General features: G+C 37.7%; 3 protein-coding genes and 1 pseudogene across 3 annotated transcripts; 2 read left to right on the top strand and 2 right to left on the bottom strand.

Moving 5' to 3' along the window:
- LOC104724509 (E3 ubiquitin-protein ligase RHA1B-like) lies at nt 6755–7584 on the top strand. The gene has a single exon (XM_010443003.2). The coding sequence runs from the start codon at nt 6821–6823 to the stop codon at nt 7325–7327; it is 507 nt and encodes a 168-aa protein (XP_010441305.1). The 5' UTR covers nt 6755–6820; the 3' UTR covers nt 7328–7584.
- LOC104728447 (WW domain-binding protein 11-like) lies at nt 8954–10059 on the bottom strand (the record flags this gene model as incomplete). Its single annotated transcript, XM_010447422.1, has 6 exons — nt 8954–9088; nt 9129–9302; nt 9378–9396; nt 9523–9647; nt 9742–9837; nt 10033–10059. Coding segments are annotated over 6 exons (576 nt in total), but the record flags the coding sequence as incomplete, so codon positions are not given.
- Nucleotides 10064–12063, bottom strand: LOC104728446 (the record flags this gene model as incomplete). Its single annotated transcript, XM_010447421.1, has 8 exons — nt 11843–12063; nt 11717–11738; nt 11176–11232; nt 10995–11076; nt 10704–10799; nt 10485–10609; nt 10340–10358; nt 10064–10264 (listed from the first exon to the last, which is right to left on the bottom strand). Coding segments are annotated over exons 1-8 (705 nt in total), but the record flags the coding sequence as incomplete, so codon positions are not given.
- On the top strand, nt 13442–15036 carry LOC104724508 (annotated as a pseudogene).

Below are 15816 nucleotides of genomic sequence, written 5' to 3'. Positions count from 1 at the left end.
TGATGTTGTCGTTGTATTATCGTTTCCAAATCACCACCTTTATTTTTTATTTTTTATTTTTTATTTTTATTTTATTTTTATTTTATTTTGAATAAATGTTAAATTGTATTCAAAAGAAAAAAAATCGTTTTACATCGGCTTGATTTGAAATAATATTTGATTAGAGCCAAATAACCAGTCTTATCATAGTATAAACTATCACATTAGTATCTTGTAGCCAGCCATGACTGAAGACCCCAACATATCGTCGATCGCCCATTCTTTCAACAACTAGCAGCTGAGCTCTAATTTGCTTGTCGAGCCAATCAATAAGAGTTTGCTCTGACGTCGGAGCCTCCCCGTGTTGCCGGGCATTTCTTTTCCGCCAAACAGAGTAAACAGTAAGTTGGAAAGTGTATCGGATTAAATAGCCATACACCCGATCAGTTGGAGTTCCGGAGATAAAATCAAGTAGCGGCAACCAGGAGGTGTTGAAGCGAGTCTTATATAGAGGTTGGGCGATACCTGACCAAACTGCAGCAGAATATGGACAAGAGAAAAACAAGTGGTCTCTCGTCTCCACCTGAATAGAGCAAAACACACAGCCCCCATTACAACCATTACCCCAAGTGATCATCCGATCCCCTGTCGATAGACGGTTGTGTGCTGCAAGCCAAGTGCAAAAAGAATATTTTGGTGTTGCATGAGCAAACCAAACACCCTTATGCCAAGCAACAAGGTTTAAAGTGGTTCGTATATGGTTCCAGGTGTCCCTAGTAGAAAACGTAGCTTTGTAAGCATCACCTTTACCTCACCATAAGACATGATCTGACTGAGAAAGGATTCTAGTATGATACGCTTGATGCAGAGCATCTTCGATGTCATTGTACATCCCCATACGGTGAACCCGTCGCCTTCTACTATGCCATGCATCATGGAGAGTCATATGTTCTCTTATCCCCAAATCAATCATGCCTCTTGGTCCAACTTTATCTAACAGATACCCTTGATCCGACCAGTTATCATACCAGAACGAAGTGAGAGCCCCATTTTTTTACCTCCACCTTAACAAAAGTTTTCGCCAAGTCTCTATACTTCAACAAACATTTCCACATCCAGGAGGCCGAGAGTGATACAGGTTTTACCGACCAGAAACAGCCTTCCTTAAATAAATTCATTTGAGACCATTGGACCCATAACGACGTTCCGCCAGAGACAAACCGCCATATCAACTTTAAACANGATTTGAAATAATATTTGATTAGAGCCAAATAACCAGTCTTATCATAGTATAAACTATCACATTAGTATCTTGTAGCCAGCCATGACTGAAGACCCCAACATATCGTCGATCGCCCATTCTTTCAACAACTAGCAGCTGAGCTCTAATTTGCTTGTCGAGCCAATCAATAAGAGTTTGCTCTGACGTCGGAGCCTCCCCGTGTTGCCGGGCATTTCTTTTCCGCCAAACAGAGTAAACAGTAAGTTGGAAAGTGTATCGGATTAAATAGCCATACACCCGATCAGTTGGAGTTCCGGAGATAAAATCAAGTAGCGGCAACCAGGAGGTGTTGAAGCGAGTCTTATATAGAGGTTGGGCGATACCTGACCAAACTGCAGCAGAATATGGACAAGAGAAAAACAAGTGGTCTCTCGTCTCCACCTGAATAGAGCAAAACACACAGCCCCCATTACAACCATTACCCCAAGTGATCATCCGATCCCCTGTCGATAGACGGTTGTGTGCTGCAAGCCAAGTGCAAAAAGAATATTTTGGTGTTGCATGAGCAAACCAAACACCCTTATGCCAAGCAACAAGGTTTAAAGTGGTTCGTATATGGTTCCAGGTGTCCCTAGTAGAAAACGTAGCTTTGTAAGCATCACCTTTACCTCACCATAAGACATGATCTGACTGAGAAAGGATTCTAGTATGATACGCTTGATGCAGAGCATCTTCGATGTCATTGTACATCCCCATACGGTGAACCCGTCGCCTTCTACTATGCCATGCATCATGGAGAGTCATATGTTCTCTTATCCCCAAATCAATCATGCCTCTTGGTCCAACTTTATCTAACAGATACCCTTGATCCGACCAGTTATCATACCAGAACGAAGTGAGAGCCCCATTTTTTTACCTCCACCTTAACAAAAGTTTTCGCCAAGTCTCTATACTTCAACAAACATTTCCACATCCAGGAGGCCGAGAGTGATACAGGTTTTACCGACCAGAAACAGCCTTCCTTAAATAAATTCATTTGAGACCATTGGACCCATAACGACGTTCCGCCAGAGACAAACCGCCATATCAACTTTAAACAACTAACATCGTTTGTCTTTTCCAAAGATCTCAAACCTAAACCCCCTTCACACACTGGGTTTACACACATCAGATCAGGATAACTTTGCCTTTTTTGTATTCAGATCCGGACCTGACCATAAGAAAGCAGAAAAGATACTATTTAGCTCTCGAAGACTTTCCCGAGGAAGCCTAAATGCACTCATTTAGAAACTTGCTGTGCTCCACACACCGAACATATGAGATCAAGACGACCTGCAAAAGAGAGGGTGCATACCGTCCACGTTTTTACTCTGTTTCGAACTTGGTCAAATAAAGGGGTAAGATCCGCTGGAGTGAGTCTTCGAGAGAGCAATGGGAGTCCAAGATATCGAACAGGGAGCTGTCCCAAGCCAAAACTATACCGATTGCCCAAGATTTCCCTGTTGTCCGGTGAAACCCCACCAAGATACAAATTCGTTTTCTCCATACTAATCATTAGGCCGGACCGCTTAGCAAAGAGATTCAACACCTGGACTATACCATCAACTGATCTGAGTTTCCCATCCGATAATATCATGAGGTCGTCTGCAAAGCAGAGGTGTGTTAAACAGAGGTTCTTACAACGCGGGTGGTACCCGATGTCCTGTAGACAGCAGCTTTGTCTAACATCTTAGATAGAACATCCATACAAATGACAAACAGGTAGGGTGAGAGCGAGCAGCCTTGACGCAGTCCCCGAGCACTGCGAAAATAACCTGCGAGTTCTCCGTTCACCTGAACCGAGAAAGAAGTTGTAGTGACGCATAGCAAGATCCAATGGATAAAAACAGGAGGGAATTGCAGAGCACTTAAAACATGAAACAGGAAAAACCACTGGACTGAGTCAAAAGCTTTTGAGATATCCACTTTCATCGTACACCTAGTGGGGATATTATCTTTGGGATAGTCCTTTACCAGCTCTGTTGCAAGAAGAATGTTTTCAATGAGCAATCTATCCGCCACAAACGCTGATTGGTTCCCGGCAATAAATTTAGGCAAAATACGTTTGAGTCTGTTAGCAATCACCTTCGAGATAACTTTGTAAAGAACATTACAACATGAGATCGGTCTATAATCTCGCATCTCCTTGGCATCCTTTTTCTTCGGTATTAGTGCTAGTAACGTGGAGTTAAGTCCCTTCAGGAAAAAAACCTTTAGCAAAAAAAGACTGGACCGCAACAACAAACTCTGAACTAATAGTATCCCAAGCTGCTTTATAGAATTCAGCGGTATAGCCATTTTGACCAGGCGACTTATCACTTGGCATTGCAAACAATATATTTTTGATCTCCTCCCCCGTGACCACCCTTGTGAGCTAGCGACTGTCTTCCTCTGAACAACGAAATGTCAACAGATCTGCAAGACAATCCACTGACATCCCCTCATAGTCAGCAGGAATAGATTGCAGAAAAGATTGAAAGAAAGTCTCCGCCTCTACTTTAATGTCCTTTGTGGACTTTAATAGACGCCCATCTTGAGCTACAATCTCCCTCATTGTATTCACAGCCTCCCGAGTAGCCACAGCTCTATGAAAAGCCTTATTGTTTCTATCCCCCACTTGGAGCCAATGCAACTTTGATCTCTGTTTTAAAAATTTCTCCTCAAGTGCAGAGACATGGTCCCATCGCGCGTAAGCTTCTTTCTCCTGCTCCATAGCAAGTGCAGATGGGGAAGATAAATTAGCCACTTGCTTCCGACACAACTCCTCGAATGCTTCCTTAGTCCTTTTAGACAGATTACTCATCTTCATCTTTGCCAAACTTCGAATACGCGGCTTTAAAAGCTTCAGTTTTTTTGAAAACCGGTAAAGAGATGAAGTTGACAAATAAATCCTCTCCGTGTCATCCCAGAAATCTTGTATAAGAGGCTTAAACTCCTCCATCTCAACAATACTATTCACGAACTTAAAAGGTCGTCGTGCAATACTTGTGTCTACTACCCTACTCAGAAGAATCCTGCATCGTAGATGATCAGATATTCCACCAGCTTCAAACACACTGTATGATTGTAGAAACGAAGAGGACCAGTTAGAATTTACTAAAACTCTATCCAGTTTCTTGGAGATCAAGTTTCCATCTTGTTTATTACTCCATGTAAACAAGGGACCCTGGTAAGCCAAGTCCTTGAGACGACAATCATTTACCACTAATCGAAAGTCTTGCATCCCCGGAAAGAGAGCAGGTCTAGTGTCCACCCCAGAATGCTCATCTAGCTCCAGTGTCACATTAAAATCTCCCAGAACCATCCAAGGTCTGTTACGAACAATTGGAGAAGCATGGTGTGCTCTCAAGTCTGTCCACAACTCCTTTCTTCCCTCGACACTGTTAGCCGCGTAAACAAAAGTGCAAAAAAACTCATCCTCCTGTTCTTCAAGTTTGACAGAACACGTTATGATCTGACTGCTTTTGTAAAATGGAGTAAGCCTCACATTACCCCTCCAAACAACCCAAATACGTCCCAGGTGGTTATGCTCATAATTAGTTAATAAAGACCAATCTTTGAACACCTTCTTCCCAAGCCGTAGTACTTTTCCTTCTTTCACTCTAGTCTCCAACAAACATCCAAACTGAAACTTACCATCTTCCACCCATTTTTTGATTACGGAATGCTTTGTAGATTTATTTAGACCGCACAAATTCCAAAAGAACATAGACATTTTAGTTTGATTTATGAGTGTTTCTCTTTCTCTGATCTTTGATGAATCACCTTATGAGCTGTTTTTGATTCCCGCGGTAGAGAGGGACGTAACAAGGACTCACTAGCTCTATCCAGAGCCCTGTTCTCTTGTTCCGAATGCACAGAAAATCCTACAGACTCCTCAACCGGCCGAGACCGATCAGAAATCTTCTCTTTGTCTCTCTCCCGTTCAAATCCCTGACCCTCCTCTGTCACCTCTGTTTCCCCTGTTTCCCATGTTTTGTTTGTGTCCTCTAGTTCCTCAGTTTCCTCCAATACCGCAAAAGTGTTAGAAGAAGTAGTTACTAGAGTATTCGTTAAACCTACCAGTTTCTTTCCTGGACTCAAACTAGTACGAGGCGTTATCCAACCCGCATGATCCTTCTCTTCAACACCCTTAGCCGTCTCCCCAATTGTGTTTGATATTGTTGTTGACAAAAGTATTGGTGCAACCACTTCCTCTGTCAAAGATGTGGTTGTCACTGGGACTGTGACACCCTCTGCAACTCCCTTTGAGGGCGTAGTATCAGTGATCGGTGCAGTAACAAGACAAGTCGAGTTTAGATGCCCCATTTACTGTAACCAGTACATCTTGGAGGTAACCAAGGGTAAGAATATTGAACCGTTGATTCCAACTCACCTTCCTCCTCTCCCATGAAAACATATTCGTTTGGTAGTTCTCTAGTTAAATCCGCTTCAACCAACATTTGTGCTTCATCAAAGTTAGCACAGGATTCAGTCTTCGGATGCAGACGAATAGGCTTCCTCACCACACTAAAAAGAAACTCCAAACCTTTCTCTGTGAAAAGCGTTGGTGAAATTAAAAAAAAAAAATAGTCAAATCAATAGATGATTAGACGTAGAATTGGAATTGAGATGAACCGAACCATCTGTCTTCACCTCACATTTCTATGTCGTGTGCGGCTGCACATAGATACACCAATAAGTGTGTAAAAACATTAATTTTCTATATTAAGGAAAATTTGAATACCACCATTCATAATCCAAATTCTTGTATAGTCGCTAATTTATTTAGACATGTGTAAATCCAATATATGCACATATAAGTTGGTATTGTAGTTGTATAAAATACGAGGGACAAAGACAAAATATGATGTTGAAATTGCACTAAAATGAAGCCTAAGAACAAAACTGTTGTCGGCTCCATCTTTTTTTTGTTATGTTTTCTTCTGATAATATTCCAAATTTTATGCTACTGTAACTTTGATTCGTGGAACCATCTGAAACCATTTAAATCTCTCTTTTTCTTTTGTCAATAAAACCATTCAAATCCATTTTGTCCCCACCTTCATGTTTTCTTCTGTACAATTTCCTGTAGTTTTATGCCTTTTATCATTTTCTTTCCTTTTTCCTCCAAATGTTTTTGTTAGTTTGATTTTGTGACGAGTATGATTAGTTTGGCATATAAACAAAGATAAATACTTCTTTAGGAAAAAAAGAAAGGAGGTTAAGTTCTTTAACTGGTCTGCCCAACTCTAACAATTTGAGTTAAAAATTAAACGTTATCTAAAAAAACATATTTAGATTTGGTACCTGAAAATAATTTTGCTGTGAAGATAACGAAACTCAAGCGACCAAGTGATGATACACGACGGCATTTGCATTATTTGAAATTTATTTAATAATGAAAAACCTATAATTAGTAGTAGTAGTTACTAATTAATTTATGTAAGTGTGTGTTATGAAAAACAAAATTAAAAAAAATAGAAAGCATATGTCACTGACCCACGTGTATATATATATCCCACTCTTCTCTACCTTTGTTTTCTAAACGCTCTCTATCTCTCTCTACATCTTTAGCTTTCTCTCTCTAACGGCGAAGCCATGGGTTACCCGGTGGGCTACACTGAGCTCCTCCTACCAAGAATCTTCCTTCACTTACTCTCTCTTTTAGGCTTAATCCGAACACTCATAGACACAGGTTTCCGGATATTGGGTCTACCCGACTTCCTCGAATCCGACACGGTTTCATCTTCATCATCTTGGCCGGAACCACCGTATATTTCCACGGCGGCGGTGCATCATCACCAAGAAAGCTCGTATTTTTTCCCAGTAGCGGCGAGGCTAGCCGGGGAAATCTTACCGGTTATCAGATTCTCGGAGCTAAACCGACCCGGATTCGGATCCGGATCCGACTGCTGCGCCGTGTGTATCCACGAGTTCGAGAACGAGGACGAGATCCGACGGCTGACGAACTGCCAACACATATTTCATCGGAGCTGTTTGGACCGTTGGATGATGGGTTATAATCAGATGACGTGTCCGCTTTGTAGAACGGCGTTTATTCCTGAGGAGTTACAGGTTGCTTTTAACCAACGTGTTTGGTCTTAATCTGAACTTCTCTCAGAATCAACTTAGAATCTTTTTTTCTTTATTTTATTTTATTTTTTCTACAAATTAATGAGAATCTTTTGTAATTTTTTTGTCGTTCTTGATTTAAAATCTTTAGTTGGGTTAATTGAGTGGTTGATATGTATGTAAATCTATAATTATAGGTGGTGCCAAGTAAATTAGAAGAAGGAAATATGTATTATCCACTGAGGAAAAGAAAAAAAAAAAAGGAAATGAAAAGTTTAGTTTTTACTATTTATAGACTTTTTATTTTATATTTTAACTCCAACTTTGGAGGGAGGAAATGATAATTTATCACAAGTTGACAAAATAGTGATACTTTTAGTCTGACCTTTCTTTGGAGCCTTGTTGACCTGATATTTATTAATAAGGGATTTTAGTACTCTTAATTCAAAAATGGTTCTTACAGTTTTATTGTGATAAAGATCATGTTCAGTACTGAACCAGAGTATTTGGATAGCCTTAAAATCATTGCCACGACCCATTTTAACTATTTTAAACAGAAATTACGTTTAAAGTCTTTATCATATTAAAATTCTTCAGTGTTCTTTTCTTTTAAAATATATAATGATCATGACCAGGTTTTGTCATGACCAGGTTTTTTCTTTTGAGAAACTTACATACATAATGACCAAGTGCACAATAGAACTTTCTTTGCGTTGAGGTCTTCGCCTGTGACCATTTAAATTACTCGTACATGGTTACAAAATGTGGATACAGATATACCGTAAAAATATGGGCTACATACATGGTTATGTATGATTTATTTCATACAGACGGGACATTCATGCTGCCACGAAGCATTCGCCGAACACATCTTGATGATGACTACTAGAGAATCCTCTGTTCTCAGTTCACAAACAACAAGCACATTAAACCATTGTACTGATTCTCTCAGCTCAGCCCATAATCCAACCATCTTATTCGTTCTCTAGGACTTCATTGTTAAGATTAGTAACATGGTTTTTATTTTATTTTAGCGTTAAAATATTTTGAAAAGACAAACTCATGGTTTACCGTAGTTTTCTGATCCTTTCATGATGCAAATTAGGTGTGATTAGATATATAATTTATAAGATATTTTTATATACGATATATTTTTGTAAGCGTACACACTAGTCTCAACTCTCAACGAATTAGAAATGGAGAGTCCACACAGAGAGCTCCAGACGTTAAGCAAAGAAGGCTTCTCCTTAAGTGGAATATGCTCAGCTGTTGCCAAGTGGCGTTCGTAGGATTGTCTGCGCAGCTTTGGGTCCTTAGTTTTTCAATCAAACCCCAATTAGGGAAAAGCCCCACACGCTCCTAATCATTTTAAGCTTTCCGTTACTATTACACCATCAAAGTAACAAAGACCTTTTTCAAGAAGTGATAATTGCTTGCTTCTATTGATAAATGATACTACTCCATATTTATAGACAAAGATATATAGTAGAACTATATAATTGCAAGAAGGAGAAGAATGGTGAAACCAAACGATAAATTATGTGAACGAAAAAAAAATGTTACTTAACTGTAACTTGTAAATTGATAACTCAACAATGTCAACTTCCTGCAGACCGGTCTAGATCATGTTACAACTCCATTAGATGATTGAGATATCGGTTATGGTTCCTGCTTTGAGGGATATCCCGGTGCTGGCGGATAACCCGGTGATGGTGGATAGCCTGGTCCAGGATGTGGATAGCCTGGAGCAGGAGGGTAACCATGACCAGGAGGTGGATAGCCCGGTCCAGGAGGTGTATAGCCCGGTAGGAGGTGGATACCCTGGAGCAAGTGGGTAACCATGGCCAGGCTGTGGATAATAATGCTGGGGATAACCAGTGGCTGGAGGGTAACCGGCATAGGGAGGGACTGGTTGATCAATGCGAGACATTTGCTGAGCCGGTGGCACTGACATTGGTTGAGAACTAATCAAACCATCTCTTTTGTCCATCTCAATCTTGTGTTGTGTCTGCAAGCAAACAAAAGAGATTGGTTTTTGGCATACTAAAAATAAAATAAATGTGAAAAAACTCTATCAGTGTACCTGCATACACACACAAACCCTGCAAAAATCAAGACCAGAGTACACAATCAGCAATAATAAACATTTGGCATATGTCTTTTGTGATGTAGCCAAACCGTTTCAGCGACATGTGGAAACAGAGGAAAGGATTATACAATATACATACGTGCAATAGACCATATCCGCCAAGCAAGAAAGAAGCTGAGAAGCTTCAGAGAGTTCATCACTTCCAACAATGCAAGCGACAAGAGAGAAAATGCAAGCGATTTGGTTGAGGCAGAACATAAATCCCTGCAAAACAACGAAAGTACAAGGGTAAAACGTTAGCACACACAAAGATGTATTCGCCGGAAAGTGAAAACAAAGAGGGAAAACTAGGGAGTACAATTATGCAATTGTCGCATTTTGTTGTATGGATGTTGAATTCATCTTGCAGCATAAAACGAGTGGAGGCCACCGAGTTTCCAAAACAGAGACACACCTGAAGATCATTAAAAGAGTGATATCTTAACCAAAACAAATCAAGATTTCAGGTGAAAGATTCTATCACAAGAAACTAAAGATTCTATCACAAGTTATCTCATTTTGTTCATCAACATGAACATTAAGGGGCTTTATTTTGTCAATGAAAGCGCAGTTAACATTATCCAGGGACAAGGAACAGGTGATGGATTACCTCAGTGGCAAGACAAAACTGAGGGCATTTNAGGAGGTGGATACCCTGGAGCAAGTGGGTAACCATGGCCAGGCTGTGGATAATAATGCTGGGGATAACCAGTGGCTGGAGGGTAACCGGCATAGGGAGGGACTGGTTGATCAATGCGAGACATTTGCTGAGCCGGTGGCACTGACATTGGTTGAGAACTAATCAAACCATCTCTTTTGTCCATCTCAATCTTGTGTTGTGTCTGCAAGCAAACAAAAGAGATTGGTTTTTGGCATACTAAAAATAAAATAAATGTGAAAAAACTCTATCAGTGTACCTGCATACACACACAAACCCTGCAAAAATCAAGACCAGAGTACACAATCAGCAATAATAAACATTTGGCATATGTCTTTTGTGATGTAGCCAAACCGTTTCAGCGACATGTGGAAACAGAGGAAAGGATTATACAATATACATACGTGCAATAGACCATATCCGCCAAGCAAGAAAGAAGCTGAGAAGCTTCAGAGAGTTCATCACTTCCAACAATGCAAGCGACAAGAGAGAAAATGCAAGCGATTTGGTTGAGGCAGAACATAAATCCCTGCAAAACAACGAAAGTACAAGGGTAAAACGTTAGCACACACAAAGATGTATTCGCCGGAAAGTGAAAACAAAGAGGGAAAACTAGGGAGTACAATTATGCAATTGTCGCATTTTGTTGTATGGATGTTGAATTCATCTTGCAGCATAAAACGAGTGGAGGCCACCGAGTTTCCAAAACAGAGACACACCTGAAGATCATTAAAAGAGTGATATCTTAACCAAAACAAATCAAGATTTCAGGTGAAAGATTCTATCACAAGAAACTAAAGATTCTATCACAAGTTATCTCATTTTGTTCATCAACATGAACATTAAGGGGCTTTATTTTGTCAATGAAAGCGCAGTTAACATTATCCAGGGACAAGGAACAGGTGATGGATTACCTCAGTGGCAAGACAAAACTGAGGGCATTTGCGTTCTCCACACTTACCACTACAAGGCATGTAACCACCACAACAAGTGTACCTTCACAAAAACATAATAAAAACGCAATACCATTATTTAAGAGAAGTAGAAGAAATAAATCTCATTGTTCATGTCTCTAAAGATAGTAGAATTCAGTACCTTGACATGTCATTGTAAAGTGCTCTTTTCCGAAGTAAGTATGAAACGCAAGGTCCACTACAATCAGAATGAATAGCAGATTTAGATGTGAACCAAAGACATACGGTTATACAGTGACAAGACACATTTGTGTATCCATCACCAAAGGTTCTCATCTATTACAAGGAGTAACAATTGGATCATTTAATAACATCAAGAAGCTTATTATAAAACCTATCACAGAAGTTGAAACCTATCACATTTGAAAATATATGTTAGAGTTCGAAATCTTTGTAGAATTCACTGATTTTGAAATTATGTATATATTAGAGGTTTCAACTAGCATATCCAAATCCGTTCCTATTAACAACGTTGATTAGTATTATTTTTTTATTTTTTATTTTCAAACCAACGTTGATTAGTATTTATACACTTGTATATTAAAGAAAACAAAAAAACTCAAGATTATGATCAGATTCGTGAAAATTCTATTTCTAGTTCTATATTCAACAGAGCCACAATCAAGAGTTTATTAATGAAATTGAGAGTGATGAACACTTACCAAAAACACGAGAAGCAACAATCTGCAGAAACCATATTAAGAAAAGAACAAAAAAGCGTGAATTATTTTGATCAATTCTTTAACCAAATAAAGATAAACATTCAAATATAGCGAGAGATAAATTACATGGAGTATCGGCCGTGACGGTGCTCATTAGATCGGAGTGCCATAAATTCCGGTAATTTTGCCGGAGTTGCATCTTATCAAGCTTATCCTGCGACCTCCCCATGATTTTGATAATTTTACACACGAACAAAAATCACAAAATACCCACAAAACAAATTTTCTTACTAATGAAAATTCCACAAAAAAAATTAGAAAATGGTAACAATATCAAGTAAGCGTTACACGCGCTTAACATTCAATTTTTTTTTCTTTGCTTGATTTGGTAACAAACGAAACTCTTTTACAAACTTCTTTTTACTCCTTTACCCTTTTTCTTTTTATGAAATGAAAGACTTTAAAATTTAATGTCTAGACTTAAATTTCGCTCTTCTCGAGTTTTTATTGGTTGAATGGAAAACTCTTTGACCCAATGGAAATTCCGAAATTTCAGAACAAATAAATATCTCATTTGACAGTTTAACCCTTTTCAAATGTTCTTTCACATTATTTAAAGATGCACTTGATGGACATCCCATATAATACTTACTCAAGGGGTTGTCTGACTTATTTTACACTTTCAGGCTGCATCTAGTCTCATGAAGCTAGGCTCTTCTGGCATTTAAGCTAGGATGCATCTAGTCCTCCTCATGCTAGGTCGTATAATATTATGCTCATGCTAAGACCAACCAGATTTTGAACGCATGACGGCAGCATAATTTGATAGTTTACTAGAAGTGAATGGTATATTACAGATGATTGAATTTATGTTAGCATCAGAGGAAGTCATTTTCCATTGTGTATGATGGTGTGCCCAAAACATCATATAAAGGAATATTGGTGTTCCGAATCCATACTAGAAGACGTGTAGTTGGACCAGATTTTGTAGTGGCAGTTTCGAATTTGAAATTTCCTGATGCAAAACTAAACAAGAATCCTTTTAGACCTTTGAAGGGTCCGGCTTAAACAGATTTCAGCTTTTCTTGACTTCTATATACGCAAATGCACCACCTCCATGTACTATATTATGCTCCATATTACCATGAAATTCTCATTTTCGACGATGGTGAGAATATCTTTGTGACCATTAATGAGAAGTGATTTTGTTAGCATCTTTGTGGCGCAACAGTCTCATTTGCAATCCACAACTTCTTCTTCTTCAATTCTCGGGAAAGGCAAAGGGTCCATGTATAGGATTAAATATTACTGACTAAAAAACAAATTAGCTGCAAATAAACAAAATGTTGATCATAACAAAAAATTCTCTCGAATATTTTCAACTACACTTTAAAATATTTATCTAATCTAAAAGTACATTTTCAACAGCAATGCAAATAGCCGAATTGGATTCTAAAACGTAAGAATTGAATAGTAATATAACAACAACCAAAAGGAGCTTTTGCACACATCATACATCAAAAAGACAGAGAGACCAAGTAGATTCTAAAAAATAAACTATTTGGACGTAAAGCTTTTGGGTTCAAAATGTAATAATACAAAACCTTATATGCCAATCCGTAAATTCAAAAACATATAAGGATGTATTAATAAAACTCATATTTTCTACCGTTATAAATACAACAATATCGCCCACCAGACAAAAGAAACTGCACCTGTCATGTCTTGGTTCTGAAACAGAGAAACCGAAGAACATAAAAAAAAAAACACATCTTTTGTGAAAAAATTTCGAATTTTTACTTGCCATTTTTGGTAAAACAAAAACACATCAAGAAACAGAACATAAACAGAGTATTTTTACTTACTTGTTCACCACTACAAAGATAAAAATGGCTACTTCTTCAGATCTTTATATCTTTGATGGTTCATCTTCATCTTCTTCTTCAATATTCCGAAACTCAAGTCCAGAAATGTTTTCTTCAGACACAACAACAACAACTACAGATCTGTTCTGTAATAGCGAACTCTACTCTGTTGATTTTGACCATTTCACCCCACAAAACATCCTCTCTTCATCTCCTCCAAGTGATCTTCTCGGAACTTTAACTCTCTCTCAGCAAATTCCCACCGGAATGTATCCAAGCTTCTCAGATTTCGAAATCTCCGACGCCGTCCAAACAGAGAACTTCTTCGATCAGACGTCGTCAATGGCACGAAGCTACAGTGCAATAGAGAATGCAGGGAGATATATGCAGAGAAGCTTTAGCAGCAACTCGGTCGAAGGGAAACCAAATCAACAACATTCCGGTGATGGATTCTTCAAATCTTCATTACAATACCTTGAGCTCGCCGGAAAATGCCTTCTTTTCTGGTCAGATGCGACGAGTCTACAGCACAGGAGATTTACAGGTCTCTGTTTTGTTGCTCTGTTTTTTTTTTACGTTGCACTGTATGTAATTATACTAAAAGATTTGATTTTTTTTTATATATATTGGTATTCAGAACAATTTCGAAATGCAGAGATCGTCGGAGAAGGCGACCGTATCCGAGGAACATAATAACTTCAAGGTAGGGCGTTATAGTGCAGAAGAACGTAAAGAGAAAATATCAAAGTATAGAGCTAAACGAAACCAGAGAAACTTTACCAAAACTATTAAGGTAACAATATTATCATTACATTTTTTAAAAAAATTGATGGCTTTGTATTCATATTTTTTGGTTACAAACTTTTCTTTGTGTTTTGGATGGAAACAAAAAATAGTATGCATGCCGGAAAACATTGGCGGACAGTAGACCTCGAATACGTGGTAGATTCGCACGCAATGACGAAGTTGTAGAAATCCCCAACATTGAAGACGATGACTCCGACCTTTGGGTATATATCATATTCATAAAACTAGTTTTGTATATATCATAAATATTTTTTTTCATCATATATATATAAACTTAATTGCAAAGAAAAACATTATAGTATAGTAAAGTTGTCAAAGTATGTTATGATTAATAATTTGATCTCTTAGTATTGAAATAATGGTGGGCAGAAATTGGATGGGCTGCATGAGAAAGAGGAAGCTTCTATGACTATGAGTAGCTTTATGGTGCAACAGCCTCTTTTGCAATACTCAGCTTCTTCTACCTTTTTCTGGTGAAAGACTCTAAATTATAAGACGAAGGGTTCAATATTTTTTTCACTTTCTTTGAAAGACTCATCTGAATGGAAAATTTCTGATATATAAGTCGAGTTCAGTTGATCGTTTTAATTGTATTGTATATTATTGCATCAGAAAAAACATCAATAAAACTGATATATTTTAGAAAAATGTAACATATACTAATAAATTACATTGTATTTGTTTTTTGTTATTTTTTTCTTCTGTATTGAAAATGACTTGTCAGTTTGTTCTTACGGCCTTACCTGTTTCGTGCAAGTGTTCGAATTTAATAATTTAATGTCAGCTTATGCAAAAATCCTTGACCCAGATAGAAGATTCTTTCATATGATGTCAATTTTTATAAGATTTTGATTAGTGGACTGAAAATTCGAATTTTTGATGCTATTTATCATGAAACAATAATAGTATTATTTAATTATCCCAACCATAGAGGATCAAGATCCTCTTTGGTCATGTTAGAGCATGTGTATTGGTGTAGGACAATTTTTGGTCCTTCAAATATATTAATCTTATTTTGAGAATTTCTTAAGTGTGGTATGAGTATTGGTGTACTTCAGAGTTGGTCCCCTGGAAAAAATAATAGTATTTTTAATTTAAAAAATTAATTATTTAAATTAATAAATAAAAACATATTAAAGTTTTAATTTAAATAAATCATTTAACATTGACATTAAAAACATAAAAAAATTAAAAAGTTACAAAAACTTGGAAAAAAAACAAAATATACAATTAAAACATGAAAGATAAAATACATAAACCATACAAACATCAAAGATAAAAACAAACATTTTATTCAATTCATAGAATTTTTTTTAATTAATCTTTATTATCTGGAAGATGTCCGAAGTTAGTCCAAATATGCTCAATCAAATCTTTTTTTAACCGTTCATAAGAAAATTACAAAGTTACAAAAACTTGAAAAAAACA

The sequence above is a fragment of the Camelina sativa genome, chromosome 11 (genome assembly GCF_000633955.1).
Source record: "Camelina sativa cultivar DH55 chromosome 11, Cs, whole genome shotgun sequence".
NCBI classification, from domain to species: domain Eukaryota; kingdom Viridiplantae; phylum Streptophyta; class Magnoliopsida; order Brassicales; family Brassicaceae; genus Camelina; species Camelina sativa.
Note: the sequence above shows the minus strand (reverse complement) of the source record. Positions and strands in the feature narration are given on the sequence as shown.

What these genes read in the sequence shown, in the direction of transcription:
- LOC104724509 (XM_010443003.2), top strand. Translation starts at nt 6,821, where the DNA reads ATGGGTTACCCGGTGGGCTACACTGAGCTCCTCCTACCAAGAATCTTC.